The sequence below is a fragment of the Penicillium angulare genome (genome assembly GCF_028827245.1).
Source record: "Penicillium angulare strain IBT 27051 chromosome Unknown utg000008l_segment0_segment0, whole genome shotgun sequence".
NCBI lineage: Eukaryota > Fungi > Ascomycota > Eurotiomycetes > Eurotiales > Aspergillaceae > Penicillium > Penicillium angulare.
In genome coordinates, this window is record NW_026623167.1 from 2123779 (window position 1) to 2141624 (window position 17846).

At 46.6% G+C, this 17846-nt stretch overlaps 9 protein-coding genes across 9 annotated transcripts; 4 read left to right on the forward strand and 5 right to left on the reverse strand.

Annotated features, from left to right (window-relative positions):
• Positions 1-543: 543 nt before the first annotated feature.
• N7478_011452 (uncharacterized protein) lies at positions 544-2599 on the reverse strand (the record flags this gene model as incomplete). Its single annotated transcript, XM_056927666.1, has 4 exons — positions 544-1209; positions 1272-1319; positions 1397-2154; positions 2209-2599. The coding sequence occupies 4 exons, from the start codon at positions 2597-2599 to the stop codon at positions 544-546; spliced, it is 1863 nt and encodes a 620-aa protein (XP_056774714.1).
• A 1400-nt stretch (positions 2600-3999) lies between these two features.
• N7478_011453 (amidohydrolase family protein) lies at positions 4000-5087 on the forward strand (the record flags this gene model as incomplete). Its single annotated transcript, XM_056927667.1, has 2 exons — positions 4000-4301; positions 4373-5087. The coding sequence occupies 2 exons, from the start codon at positions 4000-4002 to the stop codon at positions 5085-5087; spliced, it is 1017 nt and encodes a 338-aa protein (XP_056774715.1).
• Positions 5088-5319: 232 nt separating this feature from the next.
• Positions 5320-6387, reverse strand: N7478_011454 (uncharacterized protein; the record flags this gene model as incomplete). Its single annotated transcript, XM_056927668.1, has 2 exons — positions 5320-5629; positions 5711-6387. 2 exons carry the CDS (start codon positions 6385-6387, stop codon positions 5320-5322), a joined length of 987 nt encoding a protein of 328 aa, XP_056774716.1.
• Positions 6388-6948: 561 nt separating this feature from the next.
• N7478_011455 (E3 ubiquitin-protein ligase MARCH) lies at positions 6949-7840 on the reverse strand (the record flags this gene model as incomplete). Its single annotated transcript, XM_056927669.1, has 2 exons — positions 6949-7086; positions 7154-7840. 2 exons carry the CDS (start codon positions 7838-7840, stop codon positions 6949-6951), a joined length of 825 nt encoding a protein of 274 aa, XP_056774717.1.
• Positions 7841-8165: 325 nt separating this feature from the next.
• On the forward strand, positions 8166-9283 carry pre8 (proteasome core particle subunit alpha 2; the record flags this gene model as incomplete). The annotated part of the gene is made up of 5 exons (XM_056927670.1): positions 8166-8209; positions 8284-8303; positions 8367-8417; positions 8487-9086; positions 9165-9283. 5 exons carry the CDS (start codon positions 8166-8168, stop codon positions 9281-9283), a joined length of 834 nt encoding a protein of 277 aa, XP_056774718.1.
• Positions 9284-10415: 1132 nt separating this feature from the next.
• On the forward strand, positions 10416-11426 carry N7478_011457 (uncharacterized protein; the record flags this gene model as incomplete). Its single annotated transcript, XM_056927671.1, has 1 exon — positions 10416-11426. One exon carries the CDS (start codon positions 10416-10418, stop codon positions 11424-11426), a length of 1011 nt encoding a protein of 336 aa, XP_056774719.1.
• Positions 11427-11547: 121 nt separating this feature from the next.
• On the reverse strand, positions 11548-12799 carry N7478_011458 (uncharacterized protein; the record flags this gene model as incomplete). Its single annotated transcript, XM_056927672.1, has 5 exons — positions 11548-11706; positions 11766-12331; positions 12396-12448; positions 12508-12703; positions 12754-12799. The coding sequence occupies 5 exons, from the start codon at positions 12797-12799 to the stop codon at positions 11548-11550; spliced, it is 1020 nt and encodes a 339-aa protein (XP_056774720.1).
• A 255-nt stretch (positions 12800-13054) lies between these two features.
• N7478_011459 (MOSC domain protein) lies at positions 13055-14380 on the forward strand (the record flags this gene model as incomplete). Its single annotated transcript, XM_056927673.1, has 1 exon — positions 13055-14380. One exon carries the CDS (start codon positions 13055-13057, stop codon positions 14378-14380), a length of 1326 nt encoding a protein of 441 aa, XP_056774721.1.
• A 258-nt stretch (positions 14381-14638) lies between these two features.
• On the reverse strand, positions 14639-16510 carry N7478_011460 (nucleobase:cation symporter-2 family protein; the record flags this gene model as incomplete). Its single annotated transcript, XM_056927674.1, has 3 exons — positions 14639-16104; positions 16188-16354; positions 16419-16510. The coding sequence occupies 3 exons, from the start codon at positions 16508-16510 to the stop codon at positions 14639-14641; spliced, it is 1725 nt and encodes a 574-aa protein (XP_056774722.1).
• Positions 16511-17846: the final 1336 nt, after the last annotated feature.

Here is a 17846-nt window from a genome sequence, read left to right on the forward strand (position 1 = left end):
ATCCGGACGTGGTGTCTAAATAACATATGGAGATCCAACCGGTGCTGTTTTGGAGGCATCATTCGACAATATTAGTACTCCATTCGCGGAGTTGAATGTCAATGGCGATGATAAAACTTTGTAATAAGCCTGACAATTTTCTGACCCACAGTACTCATAGGTTAGAATATACTGATCTGTTGACTGTATGTGAGCGACGACTGCCATGCCAGGCCGATCTTCGTACTGCAGCTTGTGGTTCCCTTGCTTAATCATGTGTCAAATTTAATTTTAAATCGCCGGAACTACATATAGTAATCTCCAGAATTTATACCTAATCGAATTTAACAAACGTTTTGTAACAATAATTACTAATAGAGATACTGAAGACATCTTCTCCTTCTGATATAATAAAAGACATTGCTTGAGTTATACAGAGAATGTCCTTCGCCTTGCGTCCAGATTCATAACGCTCATTCAAATCATCATAACTTCAAATTCAAGTTCCCAATCTTCGACTACCATAATGCACCCATATCTATATTCCCAACCCGAGAATTTCAATCAACTATTATATCCCAAATCCTCAGGGATATACCTAGCCTCCTGCATCTCATAAAGAACCTCCGGTCTAACTTCCCGAAACAGCACATACCTCTTAACAAAATACTTAACCTGCCTCAACCCATACTGCGCATGAAACTTTGTCGGAACAGAAAACACCTGATCCAACTCCTCAAGCGTCTTCCCCTTCGTCTCAGGCACAAAAAGTAAAACAAGCCACCACCCAACAATATTCCACGTAGCGTAGATTGCAAACGCACCCTGTGGCGTAAACGCATTCTGCATAGGCGGCCATGTGATTCCAAGAATGAAATTGAAGAACCACGTTGTGGCTGTTGCTAGTGCCATTCCATGTGATCGGACATAGAGCGGATATGCCTCTGCGGAGTAGGTGAAGGGGACTGGACCAGCTCCGGGGGCGTAGATTGCGCCGAAGATGTAGGTTCCTGCTGCGACGCAGGTGCAGTGGGCTTTTGTTGTTATTGGTATCCAGAAACTGAAGCCTATGAAGAGCATCGCGAGGGACATTAGGGGGAGGGATGTTAGGAGGAGGTTGCGGCGGCCGTAGGTGTCGATTATGTAGATTGCTGGGATTGAACCGAGCCAGTTGACCATTCCCCAGCCGAGGGAGACCAGTAAGGCGGATTCAGCTTTGAGGTTGGCGTCCTGTGATGAAATGTTATTGTTAGGATTTAATATCGTTCATTTGAAATGATGGGGAACTGTACCATGAATATGGCTGATGAGTAGTAAGCAAGTATGTTATTACCGCAGAACTAGTAAATTGTAGTACAATGTTAGCTTTTCGCTTTCATTTCATTTAGTGCCATTGGCTTTATTCTCTTTAACTTACCTGCTGTATAAACATGTTAATCTCAGACGCTACCATGGCCCGTCGGTTTCGAGGCACTTGAATAACTTCCAACGCCTTGTTCTGCCCCAATTTCATATTCCTCTCTGCCTCTAATAAAGTATGCATATAGAAGATATCTCTCGCAGCCTGGATCTTGTGATGCCGAAGCCAACACATAGACTGATAAGCCTGATAATACTGATTCTTACTCATATACCAACGAGGAGACTCAGGACAGGCAAAGACAAATGTCAGCACAATTACAGCTGGTATGATTGCAGAAGCTATCATGATCCTCCAATTCATCCCAACAACAGTGGCGGTATCGGGGACCCGAAAAAAAGCCAAATCAGCAGCGTAACCTAACATGATTCCGAAAGCCGTCCACATCTGCCACTGCATAACTAGCGCACCACGAATAGCGGGTGGGGCCGTTTCAGCAGCGTAAATAGGCACAGTTGCTGATTTTGGACCAACACCAAAGCCCAGCGCAAATCGGGAGAGGAATAAATTCCACCATTCTGACGCGAAACCTCCCCATAGTACGGAGAGAGCGCTGAGCATACATGTGATGAAGATTGTTCCGCGACGGCCGAACCAGTCGTTGAATGGGACTGTGAGCCAGCAACCTATTAGAGCGCAGCAGAGGTAGGGAGCTGCGTTAATTAGGCCGAGGAGCCAGGTACTTCTAGCGCTGTCGTCGGCGATTCCGAATTGATGCTTATACCATAGTTGAGCTCCGTTGACAACGGTTTCATCTTGAGACAAGAAAGGTCAGTATTTATCTTATTAATATGGGTTGATTGACATACCCATTCCCTGAACAGCAGCAGAAAGAGAACATAATGCGATCACGATATACATTTTCCATGGCTGCGACCATTTATGTTCAACCTCATGACGCAGAATTGCTTTCTCACGAGGACAAAGTGCATCGATACGTGGAAATCTTTCCGGGGCCTGTGCTAAAATCGCGCCAAGTTCGAAGGCCCGAATATCCTCATCATCTCCTATCTCATGGCTTAAAGCAAATACACGACCTTGTTTTCGCAGCTCAGTATGACTGAATCCTGCCAGTGGATTAGAAAGTTTAGCGTTTATATTACGCCTAGCTCGCTCAGCTGCATTCCCTGCTGTTCGCTGGGGCTGCGGCACAAAATCGCGAGATGAGTAGTCATCGAATGGGTCGATTTTCTCCGCCATCTCTAGATGTCATGTCATGCGAAGAGACTCGAGGATGGTGAAAGATCATGACTGTTAAAAGGAGATTTCGGGGAATTAGGAACAAAGAGCGAACACGAGGCGAATATTTGGCTTTCTTGCTTTTGGGAGTTCTTAATGTGGCGCGTACTCCGTTGGTTGTCAAAGAGAATGCATCTTTGCATGAACTATAAGCGAGCTAGTGTAAGGGAACTCTTGGTGGATTGAAAATGATTGGTGAGCTTTGTCGAGTGCAGCATGGTAGACAAAGGATCATCTGTCACAGTTCTCTTTTGGGAATGAGCAAGGATCAACGTAATCATTTTCAGCATCTAGACTCTATATCCTAGACCTTTTGACATGGGTCAGTTTAAAGACGTGACTTCAAAGCTGGAAAATGTTCATTTGAGGAGGCCATTTTGACTGCTCGATACTTGCTTAGGTAAGGGCTCATGCTTCAACGTATGTACACTCTTGTGGTTTTGGCCATCATAAACAAGCTGAGCAACAATAAGAGCTTTGTTGTCGAGTGTCAAATAAAGACCTGAAATATGCATTTTGAAACGAGAAATATTGAAAATGGTTGAGGGACACGGCTTTCTACAAAGCCTGAGGATCAAAGTACACCCCGCATGACGTCCTGACCGCTCAATGGAACCTGCCATCAAGTGTAGATGTGCTCCCTTAAGTGCATTATGATTCGGCTAGATTATGAATAAACAGAAGAAATTGATGGTTGAGTATGTCGCTCACACTAAACGTTTTTTTTATGCTCCACACTCTATCTTATATACATACATCAAGTATAAGGCTCGCCTTGGAAATCTGAAGGAGATGGTTTCGATTTCCATGTCCAATCTCAGGATTTGGGCCGATCCAAGTTGAGTGGAGGATTATAACCTATGATACAAGACTCGACATTCCGCTTTAGCCGAACAAATCCACATCAGTTTCATTAGAAATTCTAATGCCCTTGTGAGTATCTTAGCTCCAAGTTCTGGGGTATCTATAGCTTGAACCGTCGGATAGAGATCGGCTCGGCAACCGGAGAAGTGGTCGATCCGCCCCGCATCTCGAGCCGCCAGTGCATTAAACACATACTGTACTCAGTGCAGCGGACCGCGTCACCGTCGGATAACCCATGCATCCAACATCCGAAAAACAGTACGGCCACTACAATGTGTCACCATAGCTACCCCAGGATAAGTGCAGAGTACCACAGCTGATAAGATAAAAGCCACCTTCCGACGGCGCAGGGCTTAAATGCGGAGTAGAACGTAAACCGCTTAAATTCCGACATTTAACTATCTCTTAAGCCCGCTCTTTCCCAGTTCTTCTTTGTGTCACTATTCATCTTGAACATTTACTTGATTGAAATAAAACGAAAAGAACAGAAAACAACCATGCTCGGCAAGATCGCACTCGAAGAAGCCTTTGCGCTTCCCCGCTTCCAGGAGAAGACGAGGTGGTGGGCGGGTATGTTCGCCACTGATGTCGATAAGCACACTGCCGAGATTACAGATGTGGACTCTATTCGATTGAATTTCGCCGAGAAGCATGGTGTTGGTCTTCAGATTCTCTCTTACACTGCACCTGGTGTACAGGATATCTGGGACGCGAAAGATGCACAAGCCCTCGCAGTGGAGATCAACGACTATATCGCCGAGAAGGTGAAGGCGCACCCCGATCAGTTCGCTGCATTTGCGTAAGTTCTACAGCTCCTTGCCTACCACACCTAGCAACAAGTTCCAATACCAATATTAACTGATACGATAGAACCCTCTCCATGCACGATCCCCAAGAAGCAGCACAGGAACTCCGTCGCTGTGTAACAAAGTACGGATTCCTCGGTGCCTTGGTAAACGATACCCAGCGCGCCGGACCGGATGGCGACGACATGATCTTCTACGATAATTCGAAATGGGATATCTTCTGGCAAACCTGCACAGAGCTCGATGTGCCCTTATACCTTCACCCACGCAATCCAACCGGAACAATCTACGAAAAGCTCTGGGCGGATAGAAAATGGCTCGTTGGACCCCCTCTCTCCTTTGCACAGGGAGTATCCCTCCACGCCCTAGGAATGGTTACAAATGGAGTCTTTGATCGTCACCCCAAGCTGCAGATTATCCTCGGTCATCTCGGAGAACATATCCCCTTTGACATGTGGAGAATTAATCACTGGTTTGAGGATAGAAAGAAGCTGTTGGGATTGCAGGAGACGTGTAAGAAGACTATAAGGGAGTATTTTGCGGAGAATCTTTGGATTACTACTTCGGGGCATTTTTCGACCCCTACGTTGCATTTTTGTATGGCTGAGGTTGGGGCGGATAGGATTTTGTTCTCGATTGATTATCCTTTTGAGACTTTTGAGGATGGGTGTGATTGGTTTGATAAGGCTGAGATGTCGGAGCCGGATCGGTTGAAGATTGGGAGGGAAAATGCTAAGAAGTTGTTTAAGTTGGGGCCGTATAAGGATAGTACTGCTTGAGAGCACAAGTTGTATATTTATGTTTAATTTAGGGGTTGAATTTGTGCAATTGTTCATGTTTTATTCTTGATTAACTCGTCAAACTGACGGAGTGGGCAATATCGTATCGTACATCAGTATCCTACATGGTACATGGTACATCATGCATCATTCGTGATTTATTACATGCATCATTCATTACATCGTACAATTCTTCGCTTCGCTTCTCCCTATGTGATCTTATGTCCTAGGTTCAGTCTTGAAAACAACGTAGAGATATGAACGACGAAGACCCAGCGGTATCATCGGGCGTGGTAAAGAACTTGTCTCTGATGGCATTCAAGGAGGCGCGATAGATGTCATAGTTCTCGATTGCTCGGGACAGAACGTCCCAGATGGCGTGAAGTGTCCGAGTCAGATGAAGCCGGTTGTTATCCAGTGGGGCTTCTTGGACGATCTGAGCGTTGCGCAGTCGGAGAAAATCATTGTGAACCCATTCATCGTACAGATCGAGGAGCAACTGAAGCAAATGTTGTTCGAGACGCCGAGTCTTCTGCAGATGACTATTGAATACAATTAGCTACACCTTGTATCTCGACCTTACAATCCAAAGGTGGAAGGCAAGAGGTAAGAAGTTCACATACGCGGAAACCAAGCGTACCATGCGCTGGTAGCGTACAATTTCTGGGATGTCCTCTTCCAGGATAAGTTCCAGCACATTCCAAACGTTGTCTGCCCTGTCCACAAGTTCCTTCAGCAGACTATTCGTCCACGAGGCGAAGTCCAGGATGCAACTTGCGATGCTCTGGGCCTCAGCTGTCGCAAATGGATTGAGGAAGTCATATATCGGCCCGGAGAAGAGGGCACTGTCCAGACGAATAACCATGTTGGTCAGAGCTATGAATCGCATCCTGGTGTCTTCGGTAAGCTGTGGGTTCGAGAGACACTTCGTCATCTCATCCAGAACCCATTGCTTCTTCACGGGTTGTTCTGACAGTGGTTCCAGGGCAGGTTCGACAGTATGGATTCTGATGTCTTCCTGCATGACTGCTGTGAATGCCTCTTTGTAGGCCTCATCGGCTGCGTCCATCGGTGGGGAATCCTCGTACTCTGGAAAGGGCTCCGAAGAGCTGTTTGATTTTCGTGAGATGTGTATACTGCGTCGATTGCGTGGATTGTGTGCGTGGGTGAGTTCACTTTCCCGGACTGGGTCACACCTCTCAGATGAGCGGCCTGGAGACAATGCACCATCTGAATCCGAATCAACGACGAGTTGCGAACGAACTGCGTCTAGCAGGGATGAAACAGGGGTCTTTGCCATGTTGCACAGTTAATGAGTACATATGGTGTAAAGGAATGACTGGGGGTGAGGCAACGTGAAGTAAGCGACGTCAAGTTTGTAGTGAAAGAAGTAAAGGAACGAAAGGCGGCGCACAATAAACAGAGAGGGGAATATGGGAAAGGAAAAGCAAGTGCACAAAATTATGTAAAAGGAGATTATATTCAAATAAAAAAAGAAACAAATCTAGAAAAGAATAATGAATTAAATTCCATGAATGTAATTACAGCGGTATTTACCAACTCCTCAATCCCAAAATGCATATTGATCATCTCATAAAGAGAAGCTTGCTTTCTGATACAATTGAGGTTTTGGTCTTGTCTTCCCCAAGGTGAAGTTCTGATTAACAAGACAGGCTGTTGACAAGCAGAACAAGACGTTCCAGACGCCATCAGACACCGTCTCTCAGATCTTCACACAAGAGTTAATGAAGACAACGAAAATTCTTCGCACATCGACTAATCAACGTCTCATTGGAAAGGAGCACGGTAACTTAAGTAGTGCGAGTTCTGAGATGAAAAATAAAACAAAACAAAATCGGTGTTACTCGGCTTTAGGATGGGCGGAGGGCTCTTCAGGTACATCTTCATATTCGTCCCCTGGTAAAGGAACATCCATGACCTTTTCGCCTGCCCGTTGGAGGGTACGTCTGCTCCAGGCACGGACGCCCTTGTAGACACTCTAAATGTAAATATGTAGGTTAGTTGATGGAGTAGTCAGCATTACGATGCCCAGATGCCCAGCATACCCAGAGAAATGTAATCACGCCTGCCAGAATCACTAGCCATGTTAAGTTGGCTGTTCGATTGCGTCCAGTGGAGCGACTATTACCAATGATGCTTGAGGAACGGAAATTCCAATGGATCGGCGAGAAGCTGAATAGCGCCCTCAGACACGACGATAACCCTAGCGCAGCAAACCCTTTCAGAAAGTGTTCCGTCCACGAAGCGTCGTCCTCCAGCTCATCGTAAAGGTCGTCCACGGGACCGAGATAAAGGTCAATGATGGGGTCAGCAACGAATCCAAGTAGAAAGATGGCCAGTAAAAGAATGGCTAGCGTCAAAATAATCTGTGTCGCGGTACTACTAATCCAGCGGGCCCATGTCAGTCGTCCCAGTCGATACTGGAAACCACAAATCGTGCACTGCCAGTAGATCTTTGTCCGGTATTTAGGGTCTGAATGTCGCCATGCTTGGAGGCATCCTTCGTGTACATATCGCGAGGAGCCTTTGCATTTGCAGGGACGGAGTAGACGGCCTAGTTCTGGATCTTCGGATTCATAAACCACGCGAGGTCTTTGTAAAAATTCCGAAGGTTGAAAAGTCGGCAACACTGTCTCCAGACAAATCCGACACGTTCGTGGAGAGTAGCTTCGTTGAGAAGATGATTCTGACTCTGCCCCTTGTGAGCTTTGCTCATTGCTTGGGGAATCCATTGGAATTGTTAAAAAGAACCATCTCTTTCGAATGAGATCAGTCCTTGCTCAAAACAAGGAAGAAGAGAGGAAGATAAGTTGTTGGAAGAGGGAAGGGAGAGAGAAGGGCGAAGAGGAAGGAAGAAATTGTGGGCAAGTCCGACCTTGACTAAACCCGATCGGACTCACCGCCTTGACAGAGCAAGCAAGCAGCTCCCAGCTACCTAAGCATCCGCGTCAAACGTCACCCTCCGTCTGCCTGCTAATCCACCCCAACCAACCTCCTTCTATTTATCCTTCTTTTGCGATCTTCTGTGATATTGTTGTTTTTTCTATACACATTATCATGGCGGACCGTTACTCATTCTCCCTTACGACCTTCTCGCCCAGGTAAATGATTGATCCCAAGCCCACCTCACACACCCCAGCATTGATCCAATAAGCTAACATCATCGATTAAACAGCGGTAAGCTGGTACAGATTGGTAAGATGGAATTAGTAGCCAATACATGTGGCACGTCTTAGAAGACTAACAATGGCTGATTAGAATATGCTTTAAATGCCGTCAACCAGGGTGTCACAGCCCTCGGTATCAAAGGTATGGGAACATTTTATCTCCATCAGAACATTAATCCAGAAGGTGAAGCTAACCATCTCCTTTTCATAGCCACTAATGGCATCGTCCTCGCCACCGAGAAAAAGTCTTCATCGCCACTCATCGATCCCCCCTCGCTCTCGAAGATCTCTCTGATCACTCCAGACATCGGCATGGTCTACGCTGGCATGGGCCCCGATTATCGTGTGCTGGTAGACAAGGCTCGAAAGGTCTCACACACAGGCTACAAGCGCATCTATAACGAGTATCCTCCAACCCGTATCTTGGTACAGGATGTCGCCCGAGTGGTTCAAGAAGCCACGCAGTCTGGTGGTGTGCGGCCGTACGGTGTCAGTCTGTTGATTGCCGGTTGGGATGAGGGTGTTGAGCCCGAATCTGCAGAGGCTGTTCAGGAGGGCTCATCCGAGGAGAAGACACCTGGTAAGACCGGTGGTATCCTTAAGGGTGGACCTAGTCTGTACCAGGTTGATCCTAGCGGTAGCTACTATCCGTGGAAGGCGACGGCCATTGGCAAGCATGCGACAAGTGCTAAGACTTTCCTGGAAAAACGATACACCGAGGGCTTGGAGCTGGAAGACGCCATTCACATTGCGTTGTTGACACTCAAGGAGACCATTGAGGGTGAAATGAATGGCGACACAATAGAAATTGGTGAGTTCTCGTTCCTACCTTAGCTAGCTTGGCTTGATTCTTTTTTGTTACTTTCTCAAGCTGACTAACATGAAACAGGCATTGTTGGCCCGCCCGCAGATCACTTGCTGGGCTTCGAGGGTGTGGAGGATTCCCAAGGCCCACGGTTCAGAAAGTTGACCAAGGAGCAGATCGAGGACTACTTGACCAACCTATGAGAGACATGATAGAACTCCAATGACACGTCTTTTTTCCATTTGTTTGATCATAGCAAATCACTTAAATCAGCCACATCATCCAAATCAGCAGGTGAAGAATTGAATCTCAAGGACAACCGCTGCCACATACCAGATTGTACACATGTACACACGCGTATTGGGGGCCGGATAAGTACCGCGGTTAACAGCATCGCACCGTAGACCTTTTTTCCAATCCACCAAATCCTGTATCTCCACTCTCACCCCATCTGACACCTCGTAACAGCTGAAATTGGACTCATGTAATTTCATTTTCTTGAGATTTGTCGCTTCCTTCCAAACTCTGTATCCATTCCTTCTCCACGTATCCCGTAAACAATATATACGCTGAACCAGAAACCCGGGAGATGCATGGTCTAGCATGGATCCTGCCCAGCTGCCCGCCTAACTGAAAGTAGCAATCCGGGACGAGGCTGGTCCAAACCCATACGAGTTAATACCGTACATACACGGAGTACTGGAAGTGCCAAGTTCATCCTGTTATGGAAGGTTTTTGACAGGTTTTTTGGCTCCTAGTTTCTCCGCGAAAAACACCCGAGCTATTTGGACCATGGCGTTAAACTTCCCTCTACCCCAGGGCTCGGGTCACTTATCACTGAACTAGTGATTCGCTCTCCTCTTTCCATTGTACACCCGCTCTTGTGCACGGACTGTAGGGGCCAAAAATGAGAGAGAAATGATTTTTTAAACAATTTAATTCTACCCAGTGGCTTGGACGGTTCCAAGGTTGCATGCAAGCTGGAGTTTTTTATTCCATCTGCTTGTATTTGTTGGTACTGTGGGTACATCCTGTACTACATCTGGCCCAGCCTTACTCCAGGTGACTTTCTTCTTGTTCTTCTTCCTCTCTTTTCTTCTCTTCTCTTTCTTTAATCTGAATTTTGTTTCCTTCCCTCCAATTCAATTCAATATACTGTCCAGTTTGGAGAATGTGGGCATACCAGACAGGGTGAAGTAGGCTCTACAGAGTCGAGTCTACTGGCTCGTTTGATATACCTATTGCCAGTGCTTTTTTTCCTTACTGGATTTGATTGGTGTCGCTTTATTTCAATGCACTCTTCTCGACAAAAGCGACAAAAGCTTCGAATAAATTATGTCGTCTCCTGAGGATCTCCTAAATGGTATATCCGGAGCTCTCGCAGCAGAAGGAAATATCCTACAAATGGTCCTAGTGACTTTCATCGGACTATCATGCTATAATGTCCTGGAACTCATCATCTTAGTCCCGACTTCATTCCGTCGCTGGCGAGGCCTTTATTTCTGGTCGCTACTGGTCTCTGCCTGTGTCGGGATAGTGCCATACTCAATCGGCTTTATGATGAAGTTTTTCACCCAGGCCGACTCAGTACTTTCCGTGACTGTCTTAACAGTCGGCTGGTGGACAATGGTAACTGGACAATCGGTCGTGTTATACTCGCGCCTTCATCTCGTGCTTCGCAATGAAAAGACACTAGCTCGCGTGCTGAAGATGATCATTGCCAACTTCTTCTTGCTCCACGTACCCACTACCGTCTTGACGTATGGGGCTAATATCGTCCATTCGGGCGATATGGCCTGGGTATGGGGATATAACATTATGGAAAAGGTTCAGTTGACCGGCTTCACGATTCAGGAGACTTTAATATCTACGCTTTACGTGGTACATACCGTCAAGTTACTTCGGCTTGGAGTGGATGCGGAACTTCGTCCTGACTCGCGGTCGATTATGTATCAGCTTATTGGGATAAATTGTGCTATTGTTGCGATGGATTTGTTATTGTTGGGTCTTGAGTATGCGAATCAATATGCTATTCAGATTGTTCTTAAGGGGTTTATTTACTCGCTTAAACTTAAGCTTGAGTTTGCGGTGCTGGGTCGTTTGGTTGATATTATTCAGGGGTCGAGACATCCTATCTCCCTTGCTATTGCTGATACGTTGCCTCTTTGTTCGTATCCGCGTCCACCTGAGATTACGATTCATGTTGAGCAGCATGATACAGAGCCGGAGCAGGAACATATGCCGGAACCGAAGGAGATTCTTCCTGCAATGACTAGGAACAGGATGGTGGAAGCGAAGGGATTTGTGGGGTCGGGTAGGAGGGAATTGGGGAGATCGAACTCATGATGCGACGGTGTACAAACAAGAAAATGAAATAATTCATGTAATAATAATGCAAGATGCGATCTTCATCATTATCGTTCATCGTTATGATCGTAACTCGGATGAAATCAATCGAAGATTCCTTCTAATCGTATTCTTCATCGGATTCTTCATCTTGGCTATCCGCAATTTCATCGGATGCCTTGCGCTTACGACACGGCGTCTCTTCAATCGGCTGCGCCGTCTTCTTGCGAGAAAGCTCCGGTGATCTCTGTTCCGTTTCAACAATCTCATGAAGACCATCCTAAAATGCGTCAGTAACGAAGAATCCAAACAACAACAGAAAGCCCGAAAAGCACCAACCGTATCAATTCGAAACCCGATAATCATATCCGCCATCCTAACAGAAAATGTCTTCCCCGCTCTCTTTGTAATTTCCATATATCGCTTATCAGGAAGATCCCGATACATCGCAACTCGCGTCTGCACACTACTATCCCACCCCCCACCCGCTAAAACAGGTTGCAGCGTCGCCCTCGGCTGTCCCTTAATCTTCGTATGTGCCTGATTAATAGCCAACACGGCGATTCCTCGACTCGCGAGCCGTGCAAGGTGAGTTGCTAAATCGGATGAGACGTTCCATTTGCGATTAAGTAGCCATTGAAGCTGGGCTTTGTCCGTTATTTTGCCTTGTGTTTGGCGATCTTTTAGTTCGGCTGCGTTGGGGAAATAGGAGGGAAATAATGAAGAAACGGAGTCGATTATTAGTAGGGTTGTTTCTGGGGGTGGGAATTCTTTGGGTGGGTTGCATAGTAAGGCGAGGAGGTGGGGGAGTGTTGGGGTGCGGAAGTAGATAAGATTTTCCCAGTTTGTGTTTGTGGATGGGTTTAGTTCTTCAAGTCGTGGTTTGGGGAGTGGTGAGCTTGTGTCTGGTTTTGATTTTGTTAGATGTGGTGCTTTTTGTACATTAGGCTGTGGACATGGTTATCATACCGATCCAGATGACTTTGTCACCGTCGCGGAGTGCATGGGAGGCAATATTTAGTCTGTATGGAGTCAATGACATATTCGATATGAAAAGAGGGAAATCCATGATAAAACTAACGCCAATGCAGTCTTTCCCACTCCTGGTGGCCCAAAAACCTCTGTAATTTGTCCACGCAAGATTCCGCCAGCTCGTTGCGGGTCGAAAGACGCGGTATTCAACGCCTGATCGAAACGCGGTAGTCCAGTTGTTATGGGCTCTCTAGAAAACTCAGACTCGTTTAATGACTGCGAGGCTGATATAGAGACAACGGGCTCTTCAAATAGTTAGTATAGGATATTTACGTCGCGTAAAGTATCGACTTACGCGTGTCTTGGTTGTCGAACCCAAAAAGGTCCGTGATGGCATCCATGGTGAGGAATCATTCAGACATCGAGGCAAAGCAGAATACTATGACAATGACATTTAATTAACCGCACGCAATCCAGCGCTGAATTCTCGTGCCTGAACTTCTCGCCAGCGCGTCTTGTCTACGGCGTGAGGTGTAGTCAAAGTTGCGTGGATCAAGTGGGTCCAACGCACAATCGCGAGTTCCCTCGGCTTTCACGGAGATATGACACGATCGTACTGTATACTTTTGATACCGATTTCCCTGCAGGTGAACCTCATGTCGTCATGGCATAATGTCTTGCGAGATCTTGACCTCGATCTCGAGTACATCTCCTGGAATATCTTAATTATCTGCTGTCTCCCCATATTCATCTCATGGTCTCGTCGGAAAACCCATCTACTCCGTCCTAAAGGATGTCGACGTCTCGGTCTTCCACCAGGCCAGAGCAATCTACACGACGAATTCAATTCAAAGTATAGCCATGGTGTTCCTCCAAATACTAAAGATGAGAATGGCTTGCCCTCCTGGCGTATCAAAGCGCTGTTCATCTACCCTTTAAAATCTTGCGCTGGGATTGAGCTTCAAAATTCCGATGTCGTGCCTACAGGTCTCAAATTCGATCGCCAATTTGTCTTTGCTGAGAATGGTGCTGAGGGCTGGAATACTCGCACTCTTCGAAATGCAGGATATCAGCGTTTGGCTCTTATTCAGCCCGAGTTATGGGTTCCAGACCCCTCATCCCCAGAGTACGATCCCAAGCTCCCGGAAATTCAATCTCAAGGCGTTATGATAATCTCATACCCACGCCCTCAACCAGCAACGAGAATAGGACAAATCCTCAGAAAAATAGGCACAGTCACACACCTAATCAAATCACGACATGCCTTCTCAGTCCCTCTATTTCCGCCCAAAAACTCAGACAATAACTATTCCCTCCTCCCCGTCAAAATCTGGAAAGACAAACCTCTAGCATTCAACTATGCCTCTTTCATTCCACCATCTCTACATAAATACCTAGGTTTCAACCCCACTTCATCACAATCACAATCACAATCACCTATTTCTCTCTTCCGCGCCAGCCCCCAACACACACGACATATCTTCCGCAACGCCCCTCGACAAGAAACCCTAGGCTTCCAACCTAATACCGCCTTTGCAGACGCATACCCCATCCACCTACTAAGTCTATCAAGTCATCGAGATGTCGCATCTAGATGCGCCTACGCAATTCCCAATCTAAGCATTTTACGCTTCCGCGCGAATATAATCATTCAAGGTCCTAGCGCCTTTGCGGAAGATTCGTGGAAGCGGATCTCTATTGCTGATGTGGAGATTCATGCGGCTTGTCGGACTATACGGTGTAAATTGCCGAATGTTGATCCTGTCACTGGGGTTAGACATAAGAGTGAGCCGGATAAGGCGTTGAAGTCTTATAGAAGGATTGATGAGGGGGATCGTACGAATGCTTGTCTTGGGATGCAGCTTGTTCCTGCTGTTGAGGAGTTTGGGTTGAGTGTTGGTAATGAGGTTGTTGTGCGCGAGACGGGGGTGCATCGGTATATTAAGATGTTGGCGCCTGGGGAGGTGGTTGAGGGGGTTTAGTGCTGTTATTTGGACGTTGTATTTCTTTACTAGTATTTTCTGGAGTATGTGTGGTACTATGTATGATTAAGTTTTATGATGGATTATTTATATTTTTTAGAAATGTTGGTAGTTTAGATAAATGGTAGTAGTATCAGTTGAGATTGATGTGTTTAATGCAATTGCAAAAGTGCGTATAGTAAATTCAATATACATAGCCTCTGGGATATACAACCAACGCTAAAAGATGTGTAACAAAACATAAATACAGAAATGAAATCATATAGCCACAGGCTCCATTTTGCCCGTAGTCGTAGGCTCACTCGACTCTTCAACCTGATCCTCCGAATCATCCGAATCCAAAACAGGAACCTCATCCGGTTCATCAGGAATGATCAAGTTCAGAATAACACCCACAATAGCAGTAACTGCAAATCCATTCTCCATAACCAAATCAACAGCATTCAACAATCCCTCCAAGGCACGGTCATCACCACCATAAGAGAAGAAGTATTCCCACCACGACGGGACAAGAGTAATACCCATACCCATCGCAAAGCTAGCAGTGAGAATGAATCGGTTTCGTCGCGTAAAGTCAATTTGGCTGATAATCCGAATACCAGAGATAGCCACACTGCTGAACAGGAAACTTGTCATGCCACCTAGTACAGCGCTGGGGATAGATACCAGGGCTGCGGCGAATTTGGCGAATAATCCCATCACAATGAGGAAGAAGCAACAGGCGTATCCGGCTGTGCGGTTTGCACATTTTGTCAATGCGATGACACCGTTGTTTTGGGCGAAGACGGACATTGGTGATATTGTCATTAGGCCTGCGATTAGACATGTTATTCCGTTTCCGAGGACTCCGCCTTGGATTCTGGAGTCGAACATCGGTCCTTCAACTTGGACTCTGGAGACGTCGCATGTAGCTGTGATGTCGCCGATGGACTCCATCGTGATAACGATGTATAATGCTAGCAGAGGCAGGATGAGAGGTGGGTAGATCGATAGTGGGAAGGTGTGCACCCATGCGAAGGATATCACGGGCGCTGCAGCAATACCCGATGACTCGAAATAGTTACATGCTGCTGCGACGATGGAGCCGACCAGCAGACCGACGATGACGGCGCAAGATTTCAAGATCGGAGGCCCGAACCGCTCACAAATGATAATAGTCACGAAAACAAGAAATCCAAGCCCAATGAACTGCGGACTACCCCACATCAAAGCATGAGGGGCATCAGCAGACGGGCACATTGCGCGCGGAGACGCACAAGAGGAACCACCAGCCCAATCTTGCATGGCGGATTCAATGAGTGAAGCACCGATTAAAAGAACCGTTGGACCTGTAACGATTGGTGGGAAGATACGTGCTAGAATCCGACTGCTCATGAATGAGAGACCGATTTCGAGAAGCGAACAAAGACATGCTGTGCCGAGGAGTGCACCGTACCCCTTTGGACAGGGGAGTTTTGTTCCGTCGGACGAGGTGGGACAGTATCCTGTTTCGTACATTTGGGTGAATGTGCCTTCTGCGACGGTGATGGTGGCGAAGGAGGTTCCTACTACGGATAGTAGACCGGTTCCGATGTAGTATTTTGTGCCTTTGATGTGGAAGCGGGTCATTTGGATTGCGCTGAGGAGTCCTGATACGATTAATGATGTAGATACGAGGTACTGGTAGTCTTCTGTTCCGAAGTTGGCGCCGGCTGAACCGCCAAGCATGATGGGTGGTGAGATTACTATAGGAAATGATGTTAGTACATATTGAATTTGGGACCTGGGAGGGAAAATGGGATAATGTTGTGATTAGGTAGGGACTTACCACCAGCCAGCATGGCAAGGGCATGTTGCAAGCCTAATATCAAGGCGAGGAGAACGGGGACATTATCATCTAGACCGAAGAATGGGGCGGATTTGCGCTGTTGCTTGGTGAAGGGGAGTTTCGGTGTGAAGAGAAATGCATAGTCGTAGTCGCCGATGAGTCCCTTCCTAATGGGATTATTAGTTGTGATCCAGAATAGATCGACAGATTCGATGTAGTATGAGTACATACCGAGTAGTAAAAGCTCTCACGAAGCGTCCTAGCTTGTCGCGATATGTGCGTTTCGGTGACTGATCGGGTCCAATCTGGTCGGGACCATCCATAATGGGCTGAGTAAGTTGAAGAAGTGGATTGTTCTAAGGTTCTAGGCGTACTAGAGATCAACTTGAAATCCACACTCAACCCGGGGAATCGAGATGGTTATATAAAATATCGTGACGAGAATCTTGACGATGTTTTTTTTTGTCAAAAACACGGAAGTCAATCCAAAAAAGCAAAAAAGTCTAAATATCAGTGTGGGGAAAGGATAAGGTCTCGGAATTCCCTACGATTATCATTAGCAAGAGTATCGAGTAACTTAGTTTTGCTACTAAAGTTGCCCAGGATGCGGCCTGTACCCAATGGACGAGAAGTAATCCACTTTGTGTCTTATCTGGGTGGATCTGCCCAGCCTTGGATCAGAGACCAATCAAGGATTGCGCATGAGTATTCCTCCGGGGATGAGAGATAAGAACCCGGCTTATATGCGTGGTGAGCGATGAGGATTACTGTTATGCATATCGAGCTGTTCCACTTTGGACTTTGTGTTCTTATCAATGCCTTGTGTGTCTGTGTCTGTGGGTCTGGTCGTGCCTATTCACCCAGTATGTACTACGGGGGGCTCCGTAGATTGATAATGATAGGATAGGATCGCATCGGGTACCACGTGTGGATGCGGGATCGTGGAGTCATTCAATTATCCGCTATCATCGATATCTGGGGTTTTATCTATGCAGATTGGTTCGTTTGGCGGAGGTGCCCGTTGTATATGGAGGGTGCCGATGCCCTATCTGATGGATTGGGAGTGGTAGGGTTGGTATATGTATAGATCTAGGAACTTGGCGGATCAGGTAGCTTGAAGGTTGGAATTAATCAATCATTGATTCAGAGGTTCTATAATATGACATGATTGGTCTCAGGTGTACGAGAGTGCTCGTGTGCCCTGGTATAAGGGATTCACCTCGAAAAACTTGAAGAACGAAGCATTTGGATATTGCATGATGTGACGGTCGGCGAACGGGGTTAATCTTGCCGAGCTCTCGAAACAGTCTCCTATGCGGTTAGAAAGATGGGGCTTTAGACGCTTGCACTATGTCATATTCACCAGGCGAATAATTAGGTTGGAAGCGTAGGTTCATTAGGCAATACTGACCCTGGGCGTACACGGGTTCTAGCCAGGAAAGTATATGAGTAGCATGTGTCGCTCCGACGAAACCGTTGGGAAAATAAAAAGCGCCATGATTCAAGCAAGACCGAGACTGATGTCACTTTTCATCATTAATCCGGTGTTGTTCTCGACTAGATGAAGTTGTTGTTCAAATCTGGGGTTTATTATGGTGATCCCCGGGGTATTCCTCGTGATACCAAAGTAAGCCTCGGTCGCAAATCTCCACCGTCATC